The 13,341-nt window shown below is 40.9% G+C and overlaps 1 protein-coding gene across 3 annotated transcripts in view; it reads right to left on the bottom strand.

The window, feature by feature from the left end:
• Positions 1 to 12,535, bottom strand: part of LOC124009995 (partitioning defective 3 homolog) — a 257,276-nt gene extending 244,741 nt beyond the window's left edge. For all 3 annotated transcript variants that reach the window (XM_046322291.1, XM_046322288.1, XM_046322287.1), the window contains exon 1: positions 12,164 to 12,535. In XM_046322291.1, the coding sequence (XP_046178247.1) occupies positions 12,164 to 12,283 (120 nt within the window). In that variant the 5' untranslated portion in view covers positions 12,284 to 12,535. The remainder of the gene's footprint in view (positions 1 to 12,163) is intronic.
• Positions 12,536 to 13,341: the final 806 nt, after the last annotated feature.

Consider the following 13,341-nt stretch of genomic DNA (forward strand, 5'->3'; position numbering starts at 1 on the left):
AGTATTCAACTCACAGAAACCAAGAGCAGTCATGGGATTTAAAAGTGCTACCGGCCACCACTAGACGAGACATGGGCACACACGAAAAGATATGCCACTCATTGGCCTGTTTTGTTTCCCATGGAGCCCTCATGGGGCCATGGACCATATGTAGCTATGCAACTAGACCTTGATTCACATGGCGGGCTTGGCGGCCAAGGATGGTGCAAAAACTCAGCTGACTGGATCTCTGCCAGGTTGCAAGTAATCTGTTTGCATAGCACTCTGTAAACCACTTACGCACATGTTATGAAGTGTTATGACTTAGATTCCCGTTAAAAATGTTCCAGGAGGCCACGAGCGATGCCCTTACAGATGCCCTCTCCTGGAGGAGACCTAATAATCCCTACTACTGGGTCACTTCCTGTAGCATGCCCAGTTCCCATGGCAGTCAAATTGTTTCAATCGGGGCCTTTATTCATAGTCTCAGAGTAGGAGTACTAATCTAGGGTGAATTTTACCTATTAAATCAGAATGAATAAGAAGGGGGACCTGATCCTAGATTATGGCCCCAGGTGGGACTGTTGCGGTGACCGCATTACCACCACACCGGCGGTTACGAGTCATGAAGGCAGTCAAATTCCACGTGACCGTTTAATCATGGCAATTAGCAGTACCTACTTCTTTGTTAACCGCACTCCAGCCATGGAATTCTAAGCCAATCTTGTCTGCTAAATGGATTTGTGTAGCCCACAGCCATTTGGCATAGCCAGATCAGGACCTAACATAAGGACAACTCAGTGTATGCTATTCTGTTCTTTTGAAATAGACTACATTTTCATCACATCATGTTTATTTAGAACTGTCTAAAATAAATAATATATTTATTATTAAGATGTAGAATATATTACGTGGATTTATTCAACTTTTTTTTTTAAATGTAGAGAGTCTGCATCAGTGGCTAGTAGGCTGAATGTGAAAGCCATAAGATGCTAAATGTGTTTATATTAATTAACGGTCAATTTGCTTGAATATCACCGGTTGACGAAATTGTGTGACCGCCACAGCCCTAGCCCCAGGAGAACTACTGTATGTAAATGTCAATTTTAATAGCACATCCCTAAAGTATGAGCAATGCCTCTCAGGGAAGGCAGAACTAAACTGTGATGCTGGCTATGGCTGATGCCTCACATCAGTACAAATCACCTCTCCATTAGGAGGCCTAGGGTACGTCCCAAATGGCACCTTCTTCCATTCATAAAATGCACTACGTTTGACCTGGCCCCACAGGGCTTTGGTCAAAAGTAGTGCACTATAAAGGGAATAGGGCTCCATCTGGGCCATTGGGCCACAGCCCTGAACAGCTGCTGGTTCACTAATGACAACACAATAGAGGTCGGCCGATTAATTAGGGCAGAATTCAAGTTTTCATAACAATCAATAATCTGCATTTTTTGGACACTGGTTGTTGCCGATTCCACAAGGAGACTGCGTGGCAGGCTGACTACCTGTTATGCGAGTGCAGCAAGGAGCCAAGGTAAGGTGCTAGCTAGCATTAAACTTCTCATAAAAACAATCAAAATTCACATAATCATTAGTTAACTACACATGGTTGACGATATTACTAGTTTATCTAGCTTGTCCTGCGTTGCATATAAGCAATGCAGTGCCTGTTCATTCGTCATTGAATCACAGCCTACTTCGTCAAACAGGTAATTTAACAAGCGCATTCGCAAAAAAAGCACTGTCGTTGCACCAATGTGTAACTAACCATAAACATCAATGTCTTTCTTAAAATCAATAGACAAGTATATATTTTTAAACCTGCATATTTAGTTAATATTGCCTGCTAACATGAATTTATTTTAACTAGGGAAATTGTGTCACTTCCCTTGCGTTCTGTGCAAGCAGAGTCAGGGTATATGCAGCAGTTTTGGCCGCCTGGCTCGTTGCGAACTGTGTGAAGACCATTTCTTCCTAACAAAGACAGTCATTTATTTGCTAGAATTTTACATAATTATGACATAACATTGAAGGTTGTGCAATATTTAGACTTATGGATGCCACCCGTTCGATAGAATACGGAACGGTTCCGTATTTCACTGAAAGAATCAAATGATAGGTCATTAATATGGTCAAATCCGGAAACTAAGGCTCGTATTTCTGTGCGTTATTATATTATAATCAAGTGTATAATTTGATAGAGCAGTCAGTGGTGGTAGGCAGCAGCAGGCTCGTAATCATTCATTCAAACAGCACTTTACTGCTGTTTGCCAGCAGCTCTTCGCAATGCTTCAAGCATTGCGCTGGTTATGACTTCAAGCCTATCAACTCCCGAGATCAGGCTGGCAATACTAAAGTATCTATTAGAATGTCCAATAGTCAAAGGTATATGAAGAGCAAATGTTATAGAGAGAATTAGTCCTATAATAACTACAACCTTAAACTTCATACCTGGGAATATTGAAGACTCATGTTAAAAGGAACCACCAGCTTTCAAATGTTCTGAGCAAGGAACTTAAACCTTAGCTCCTTTACATGGCACATATTGCACTTCTACTTTCTTCTCCAACACTGTTTTTGCATTATTTAAACCAAATTGAACATGTTTCATTATTTATTTGAGAATAAATTGATTTTATTAATGTGTTATATTAAGTTAAAATAAGTGTCCTTTCAGTATTATTGTAATTGTCATATATATAGCCAATACCGATAAAAATAAAAAAAAAGTCATATGCTTCAGCTGTTATATATATATATATCGTTTTTTTTATTATCTTCCAATAAATCGATATCGGCGTTGAAAAAAATCATAATCGGTCGACCTCTACAACACACCATGTTCTCCTTCACAGGGACCGAACTAATGTACGTGTGGGCTTTTCATGAACACATCACATGTTCAAAAGCTGTAAATTCAAATATATGACCGCTTTTGTCAGTACCTTGCACGCAGCAGGAAACTGGTGAAAATCGTCATGGACGCAAATCCTACGCTATTAAAAAAACGCCCTGCAATCAAATATTTAATCATATGACTCATTTTTAGAGCAATAAAGTAATGATTTGAAACCAAAACTTCCACCTCAATGATGTTTGCTCACTTCCCTTCATGGAGTTAAAAAGGAACCTCTGTCACTGGTATAAGATATATGACGGAAACTATTCAGAGAATGCTTGCCAAAGTCATGCTTCAGTGGTTGACTCCACAGTGAGCCTGTGGTCAAGGGCTGTGTCCCAAATGGCTCCCTATTCCCTTTTTAGAGCACTACTTTTGACCAGGGCCCAAAGGACTCTGGTCAAAAGCATTGCATGAGATAGGGCATAGAGTGCAGGGCAGAGTCATTGCCACAGGGATCATCACACATAATCACACAAGCTTTTAATCCAGCATTGTGCCCGTTTTTGGAGCTGGAAGCCAGGCCACTGTCTCACACAGCCCTGCTGTGACAGAGATCAAACAGTTCAGAAACAAAATGTGCAACATCCTAGCCTGGGTACCAGTAAATGTGGCATCATGCCACACCTTACCTGTTTGTTTGGCATGACAGGAAGTGGTAAGATAACACCAACAGACTGGTAGCAAGGCTAGCAACATTCTATGGACTCATAACACATTGTGGACTGTGGGATGTCAATAATTACTCTACAGTATTTGGAGGTTGTTAGAACTTGAGGTCGACCGATTAAATCGGAATGGCCGATTAATTAGGGCCGATTTCAAGTTCTCATAACAATTGGAAATCTGAATTTTTGGACACCGATTTTGCAGATTTTAAAAAGAAAATTACACCCTTATTTAATCTTTATTTAACTAGGCAAGTCAGTTAAGAACACATTCATATTTTCAATGACTGCCTAGGAATGGTGGGTTAACTGCCTCGTTCAGGGGCAGAACGACAGATTGTCACCTTGTCAGCACGGGGGACCCAGTCTTGCAACCTTACAGTTAACTAGTCCAATGCAATAACGACCTGCCTCTTATTGCACTCCACAAGGAGACTGCCTGTTACGCGAATGCAGTAAGCCAAGGTAAGTTGCTAGGTAGCATTAAACTTAACTTATAAAATCAATCAATCAATCAATCATAATGACTAGTTAACGACACATGGTTCATGATATTACTAGATATTATCTAGCGTGTCCTGCATAATCTGACTGAGCATACAAGTATCTAAGTATCTAACTGAGTGGTGGTAGGCAGAAGCAGGCGCGTAAACATTCATTCAAACAGCCATTTCTTTGCGTTTTGCCAGCAGCTCTTCGTTGTGCGTCAAGCATTGTGTTGTTTATGACTTCAAGCCTATCAACTCCCGAGATGAGGCTGGTGTAACCGAAGTGAAATGGCTGGCTAGTTAGCACGCTAATAGCGTTTCAAACGCTATTAGCACTGAGACTTGCAGTGGTTGTTTCCCTTGCTCTGCATGGGTAACGCTGCTTCGAGGGTGGCTGTTGTCATTTTGTTCCTGGTTCGAGCCCAGGGAGGAGCGAGGAGAGGGACGGAAGCTATACTGTTACACTGGCAATACTAAAGTTTCTATAAGAACATGCAATAGTCAAAGGTTAATGAAATACAAATGCAACTACAACCTAAAACTTCTTACATGGGAATATTGAAGACTCATGTTAAAAGGAACCACCAGCTTTTCATATGTTCTCATGTTCTGAGCAAGGAATTTTAAACGTTAGCTTTTTTACATGGCACATATTGCACTTTTACTTTCTTCTCCAACACTTTGTTTTTGCATTATTTAAACCAAATTGAAATAATGTTTCATGATTTATTTGAGGCTAAATTTATTTTATTGATTATATTAAGTGAAAATAAGTGTTCATTCAGTATTGTTGTAATTGTAATTATTATAAATAAAATACATTTTTTACATTTACATTTAAACTGGTCGATTAATCGCTATCGGCCTTTTTGGTCCGCCAATAATCTGTAACGGCGTTGAAAAATCATAAAAATCGGTCGACCTCTCGTTAGAACATAACAAGAACAAGTCCATAATTGAGCCATTGCCTTGGATAGTCTTGTTTGAACGTTGATTGGAATGGCTGCATAGACTTTGATCATAGGGCGTTATCTAAGTGGTGCAGGACAGTGTGTGATGCACATGACCAGCGCAACAACTCGTTCTTCTGACAATCACATGCCCATCCTGAGGCATTGCAGATCAGACCAAAATTCAATTATATTCTTAATATAATAATAATAATAATATTCTTGGGCAAGCCCGTCAAATGGAACCTATTCCTTTTTGATGGTTGCAATAATTAGGCTGTCAGTCAAACCCAAAACAACTCATCTCAATTCTTATTGCACAATATCGAGTAGGCCTATAGGTTTGACTAAGCACAGGAGTGAGGAAGATGACATTCATCCTTTCACACCCAGCACGGACAATGAAAAGGAAACGCTGTCAGCAAGTGGTCTGAGTGTTTTTCCTGTACCCCAATACTAGGCCTAATGGCATACATGTCATATCAGGATTTGAAACAACACAGTCAAAAAAAGTTCCACTCCGTGGATGTCAGACTCAATACAGGCCACTCGATCGTTAGTCTTGTCAGAAGCAGTAATATTCCATCTGAACAACGTACGGTTTCTGAGGATTTTGTTCAGGAACAGGACAAAAAGAAAAAGCTTCCAAGAAAAGCAATGGCAGTCGGTCAACACCATTTCTTCTTATGAGGTGAATTAAGGCCTGGGTTGTGTCCGAAATGGAACCCTATTCCCTACAGTGGCAAGAGTATGTGAACCCTTTGGAAATACCTGGATTTCTGCATAAATTTGATCTGATCTTCATCTAGCTCACAACAAACACGGTCTGCTTCAGCTAATAACACACAAACAATTATACGTTTTCATGTCTATTGAACACCGTGTAAACATTCACAATGCAGGGTGGGAAAAGTATGTGAACCCTTGGATTTAATAACTGTCTGACCCTCCTTTGGTAGCAATAAACTCAACCAAACGTTTTCTGTAGTTGCGGATCAGACCTGCACAATGGTTAGGAGGAATAATTTGCCAGTAGCGCTGTGGAACATCCAGGTGCACTTTTGCAAAGTTCAGACGTGCAGCAATGTTTTTTTTGGACAGCAGTAGCTTCTTCCGTGGTATCCTCCCATGAACACCATTCTTGTTTAGTGTTTTACGTATTGTAGACTCGTCAACAGAGATGTTAACATGTTCCAGAGATTTCTGTAAATCTTTAGCTGACAATCTAGGATTCTTCTTAACCTCATTGAGCAAACTGCGCTGTGCTCTTGCAGTCATCTTTGCAGGACTGCCACTCCTAGGGAGAGTAGCAACAGTGCTGAACTTTCTCCATTTACATACAATTTGTCTTAACGTGGACTGATAAACGTCAAGGCTTTTAGAGATACATTTGTAATCTTTTCTAGCTTTACTCAAGTCAACAATTCTTAAATCTCAGGTTTTCTGAAATCTCTTTTGTTCGAGGCATGGTTCATGTAGGGCAATGCTTCTTGCGAATAGCAAACTCAAATTTTGTGAGCTTTTTTTTATAGGGCAAGGCAGCTCTAACCAACATCTCCAATCTCATTGGACTCCAGGTTAACTGACTCCAATTAGCTTTTGGAGAAGTCATTATCCTAGGGGTTCACATACTTTTCCCATCCTACACTGTGAATGTTTAAATTATATATTCAATATAGACAATAAAAAATACAATAATGTGTGTGTTATTAGTTTAAGCACACCATGTCTATTGTTGTGACTTAGAAGATCAGATAAAAATTTTATGACCAATTTACGCAGAAATCCAGGTAATTCCAAACGGTTCACATACTTTTTTCTTGCCACTGTATATAAAAACACACTTCTTTTGATGGGCCCAATATAGGTAAAAGTGTGAAATTCGGGGCATATCCATTGAGTTATGAGGTGAATTAAGTCCTGGTGTTTCTCTCTCTGCCGGAAGCATTCCACTACAAAACGGCAGGGAAGTTACCAGAGAGGGTACTATACGGCAGACCAGTGCCGGAACACCCAAACTAAGCTAAATCCAGACCACTATTAAGCATGTGTTCAAATTGGCACCATATTCCTTTTATACTGGACTACTTTTGAGTGCACTACGTAGGGAATATGGTGCCATTTGTGTGCCAACCTGTGTCAAGTTGGCATTAATACTGACCTTAGTACATCCATGACCAAAGAGTTTTGTGACACGGTCACTTGACATCACACTGCTCTCAAACCAAACTAAAATTGCCAGTGTCGGGCGCAACAGCAGCAGCAATAGCTATATACTAAACGACTAAAGTGGGTTTATTTTCTGCTGTGGGTGAGAAGTTCACAGGGAGCTCTGGGTTTTTAGATCAAAGCACAATGCACACATAATGAGTCTTTGATTTTGGGCCTCATTTCCACCCTTGAAGCCCAATTCACTCTCAGCTTGAGAACAGTCAGTATTTCCCCACTTTTCGCTCCCTGCAATCAGGTCGGCTGCTCAGTTAGACTTCTACGCATGTTACGATTATTGCCCGTTTCTTACCATTGCATTGATTGTCAGTTTGGGAAGACCAACGATCACAGAATTTCGATATGAGGGCAAAGGAAAACTTTAACCAATGTGTAAACTACGCTGACAACACACTCTGCAAATTATATTGATATAGAAAAGGCTAAGTGCAGGCTGAATCCCCCAGATATGCCACACCAGTCTGCCTCCCAGTCACAGCCTCAGGATAAGATTAGGCCAATTTTTCTCCAGGACTCCACAGTCAGACCTCACTGAATAATTGAAAAGACATGCACTGCACCATGTCATCTGGGTTATTAACATGAAAACAAATGAGACTGCTCCTCCACACAACGCTGTGCCATGCAGGATTTATTGATGGAATTCTCATGGTCCTGTAGATCTAATATCAATGTAATCAAGTGCAATATGGAGAAATTGCTGTGCCATTTCCTGGTTGCAGTAACTTGAATAGTTCGCCTAATTTCAGTTTGTGTGACAAAACAAGACCAGTCATTGTGTAGAGAATCATTGTACCATCTAAACCGCTGTGAAATATATTTTCCATAACCAAAAATATTGTATTTTCAGCTGTTTGAAGCTGGTGTAGAAAACTGAAAGTCAAAGATGCAAAAACTCAACTTAACGGGAAGCATAGAAATAGCGCACATGGAACAGATCTACTGCTTCTTAGACTTGCTTTCAATGAGAATGACAGATCTATAACTCACATGTCTATGTGAATTTGGTCAGGTCGCCCAAAAAGTTACATATTGTAGCTTTACATTAGTTAACAATGCTCTTCAACACTAAATATATATAAATGTCTTAAGCTTTGCAAAATGGTCTGCACACAGCAGCCATATTCAAAAACAAAGTTTCTGCTCGTCTCCTCCTGTCTTAGTGGGAAAATGAACATTCTGTGGAAGTGAATCAAATAGCCTGCTACTGTATCAACAAATTGACATTCCCAAAACTGGGCAATCAAATGTAACCTGTTATCCTGCTCTCAGCTGTCCAGGCATGCCAGTACAACCATCATATGGTAAGAAATTGCACAATGTAATAGTCAACAGTACCATTTATCCCTCCATCCTCCAGGGCTTTTTGCACTCAAGATGCATGAGGCCCAACTAAGCTTCTTCCACTTCCAGTTCAACCACTTGAGACAAAATTAAAACAAACCAAGGCGAGAACCATTGGTCAAGAAGGTGACCATGAACCTGGGAGAACCTTGCAGAAGGACAACCATCTCTGCAGCAATCCACCAATCAGGCCTTTATGGTAGTGGCCAGACAGAAGCCACTCCTCAGTAAAAGGCACGTCTCACAAAGACATGGCGGTTGGAACCAAAAATCTGGACTCATCAGAACAAAAAGGAAACATTTCCACTGGTCTAATGTCTATTGCACATGTTTCTTGGCCCAAGCAAGTCTTCTTATTGGTGTCCTTTAGTGGTTTCTTTGCAACAATACGACCATGAAGGCCTGATTCACAGTCTCCTCTGAATAGTTGATGTTGAGATGTGTCTGTAGGGTTGCAAAGGGTCGGAAACTTTCCGGTAAATTTCCCGGAAGTTTTCCATGGGAAGTTAACCTTGGGATTTTGCCTAAATTCATTTTTAAAAAGTTAGCTGAAGACAGTGAGCCTTTTTTGTGGTAGACACATGTCAATTCTAGGTCATGTAGCATATTTTGGTTAAACTATCCCCAATTCAATGGAATTGCAACCCTCTGCATGCTCAGTGCATTCTTCCATCACATGTACAGCTGATTCTCAAGATCTTGCACACTAATGAGCTGCTATTGAGCCCAAACTACTACACTGTCTGAGCCAAGGACCACATGCGTTCTGGTAAGTTTTGATTAAAATACAGGGTGGGGTGAATGTATTTTTTGGTGAACTAGTAAATAGTATCCTACAGCAAAGTGTGCTTAAAAAATGTCTAACCTGTTAGCAATTTCTGCTAGTTAGTTCTTGCTACCATGTGGGTTTCAACTTGCTTGAACCTGCTAACTGAGTGTTAATTCACCTGTTTTAATAAATCTTAAAAAGGAGTTGTTTAATCGAACTGCTCGACTATTTATCTGTACGTGGAATTGTATTTGTTTTTTTAAACAATTTTCTTCTTCTAATCTTTACAGGAAAATGCCACGGGCACTATCTGATGTGTGGAGACATTTCACTGCAGCTAATGTAGAAGGAAAAGCGGTGTACATTTGCAAATACTGTGCAAAATCATATGTGAAGAATGAAACAAAGATGCTGTGTATGCAACTGGGTTCACCTCTGATGCACACAGGCAATGTGTATTGAAAGAGATTTCTGAATGTTCTTTGCCCAGCATACACCCCTCCAACCAGACATGCTTTATCTACTCATTTGCCGGATGCAGAGTTCAACAGAGTTCAAGTGAAGGTCAAGCAAAGCAGACTGTATTGCAATCATCTCTGATGGGTGGTTGAATGTTCGTGGGCAAGGAATAATTAACCACATCTCCACCACTCAACCAGTATTCTATAAAAGCACAGACAATGGACAGACACAACGGTCTCCACATTGCAGATGAGCTGAAGGTAGTCATCAATGACCTTGGACCACAGAAGGTATTTGCACTGGTGACAGACAATGCTGCGAACATGACGGCTGTTTGGTCTAAAGTGGAGGAGTCCTACCCTCACATCACACCATTGGCTGTGCTGCTCATGCATTTAATTTGCTCCTCAAGGACATCATGGCACAAAAAACAATGGATACACTCTACAAGAGAGACAAGGAAATGGTTAGGTACGTGAAGGGTCATCAAGTTATAACAGCAATCTACCTCACCAAGCAAAGTGGGAAGAATAAGAGCACCACATTGAAGCTGCCCAGCAACACCCATTGGGATGGTGTAGTCATCATGTTTCACAGTCTCCTGGAGGGGAAGGAGTCTCTCCAAGAAATGGCCATATCAGTCTGTCGATATGGACAGAACCCATAAAGAGGATTGTCCCGGATGATGTATTTTGGGAGAGTGGTAAGCAGCCTGAAAACCTATAGCAGTAGCCATTGCACGGATTGAGGGAGACAATGCCATCCTGTCTGATGTTCAGACTCCGCTTGCAGATGTAAGAGAAGAAATCCATACTGCCCTGCCCACTTCACTGTTGCTCCAAGCAGAGGTAACTGCAGTTCTGAAATACATCAAAAATGTCAGACTTCTGCCTGAAGCCCATACACGCCACAGCGTACATGTTGGACCCCAAGTATGCTGGCAAGGCCATCCTGTCTGGTGCAGAGATCAACGAGGCCTATGGTGTCATCACTACCGTGTCTCGCCACCTTGGCCTGGATGAGGGCAAGGTTCTTGGCAGTCTGGCAAAGTACACTTTCAAGCAAGGGCTTTGGGATGGAGATGCAATATGGCAGTCGTGCCAACATATCTCATCAGCCACCTGGTGGAAGGGACTTTGTGGATCTGAGGCAAATACAATGGTTGAAAAATGGGTGGCCACCTGGGAAATTTTTTGCATTTTTGAGCCTGACAACAAGCTATCCTCAACAACGTTGGAAAGTGACTGAAGATCACTTTGTGACTGCCTCAGAGCACTACGGACAATTCCTTTGCCCACATAGCTTGGTTTTTGCTCTGACATCCACTGTCAACTGTGGAACCTTATATAGACGTAACAAAATGTAGGGAAAGTAAAGCAGTCTGAATAGTTTACGAATGCATTGTAGATGATTTACACCAGCAGTACATACTCATCATCATGTACACACACAGAGAAGCCCAGCTCATGAGCTCCATCATCTGCAGACTTAAATTTAGAATGAAAAATTAATGTGTTTATGCAACAAATGTTACTCCATTGAATCGAATCGTATCGAACCGCATGGATTCATTCCCTAATCAAACCGAATCGTTTCAAACTAAAAAGTATTAGAGCACATGTATCTAGACACGTATCGAATCGTCTTGAAAAGGAAAGATGCACATCCCTAATAGATATACTATTTTGTTAAAGCTTTCTTCCTTGACTGATAGTTAGCCTAGTAAGCTACAGCTTCTTAGCCATCCTAACATAATAGGATAATTAGCAAGAGGAACAAAGAGAAACGGGTGCAGGTGAAAATGTAGTCTATCCAAAAGGCATGAAATCGATACGAAACGTTATGCTTTTTATCTAGTACCCCATTTCAAAAGATCCTGCAGTATGCTGGTGCTAACTAGCTAGCTAGTTAGCAAACAGTCAGCTAGCTAACAACTCAGGGAATCAAATCTCGGATTGTTAGCTAACTAGTTAGCTAGCTAGCATCCTTATCCTCTACTTATAGACCACCTTATTAGGTTTGCATTTTATATCCCTGTTAGATCGGTAGTTAACGCTACATTTTAGTAGTCATCTACTATCTTTCCATGCACTATGGTAGGGAAAGGGTGAAGTCCAAAAGGAAGTTTTTCGTGGGGTTTGCAGAGGGCTCGACCAGTTATGACGATGCATCATTCAACATCAACAACTCAGCCGAATTTATAGCGAACTCATTGTTTTAGTTCCGAATCTTTGATGTACATATCGCTTTCATCGCTGTTACAAATCTGCGACATGTTCGTTCGACACTCGCTCCAGGCATTTTGCACCATTGTTTCCAATCCGCTATGAACACTTGAAACAAACGCGTGATCCAAAGTAACAGCGACGTACCTTTGCAATGGCTTTTTTGTATCTCATGACGGCTTGCTGGATGAGAGTATGGACTTTGATATTTCCATCTCCGCACGGTACCACCACCCTAGTCCTTCCAAAACACACCGTCACTTTCATAGTTTAATATCCGATATATTTTGCCCAGAATCGGAGGTAAACCGACGATAAATTATCTCTTTGAACGTCAGCCGAAACATGAAGTTTCTGTGGTTTTTAATCCTTAAAGAGATGAGACCGAAAGATCTTTCACCGTATCTCCAGGGACGACATTGTTCGCTTGTATTTCTGACCACCTGTTTAGTCTTTCTCCCTCTATTTCGACGTTCCCAGACGAGACTAGAGCAGGGAGCAAGAGATTCATCCAGGGATTGGGGAACGGCCTCCACCCGCTGGTCAAGTTAGGAACTATCGAAGGTGATATATTATTATTATCTATCTCACTTGCTTTGGCAATGTTAACACATGTTTCCCATGCCAATAAAGCCATTGAATTGAATTGAATTGAATTGAATTGAATTGAATTGAATTGAATTTAATTGATATAAAGCGTGGACAAGGCAATCACAGCACACATGCCTGCATAAATAATTGGGTCATTTCTAAATATTAGGAGATCTTACCAATATCCGTTATGGAAAAAATAGCCCTATCACCAATCACTCCAAAATCTCACCAATTAATTGAATTGTTATAATTTGTGTGTGTATGTGAGTGAGTGAGTGAGTGAGTGAGTGAGTGAGTGAGTGAGTGAGTGAGTGAGTGAGTGAGAATATCTATGTTCTGCAACATGAAAGTTAATTTAAATAGAACAGCTTCCTGCTTAAATCTAAAAAAGGCCTATTTTGAGAAATCCAACTTTAACAAAGATGCCCATCACTTACAATATAGTGTATTATTATTATTATTGAATAACAGCAGTCTCAAGTACATGTTCTGGCCACAGAACCTTGATCTCCACCTGCCCAATGACATTTTGGTGATTTGTTCTAGTGCCCAGCCCTAAAACTGAAACCAAGCCCCAATGAAAACCAGAGTAAATCCATGTGTGAAGCTTGTGAAACAGCTGCCTTGGCACATAGACCAGTTCTTCAGAGCATGACTATGTATGTGAGGATCCTCCTCTCACCATGTCTGTGTCCCAAATGGCACCCTATTCCCATAGGGCTTCGGTCAAA

This window comes from Oncorhynchus gorbuscha, linkage group LG22 (assembly GCF_021184085.1).
Source record: "Oncorhynchus gorbuscha isolate QuinsamMale2020 ecotype Even-year linkage group LG22, OgorEven_v1.0, whole genome shotgun sequence".
NCBI classification, from domain to species: domain Eukaryota; kingdom Metazoa; phylum Chordata; class Actinopteri; order Salmoniformes; family Salmonidae; genus Oncorhynchus; species Oncorhynchus gorbuscha.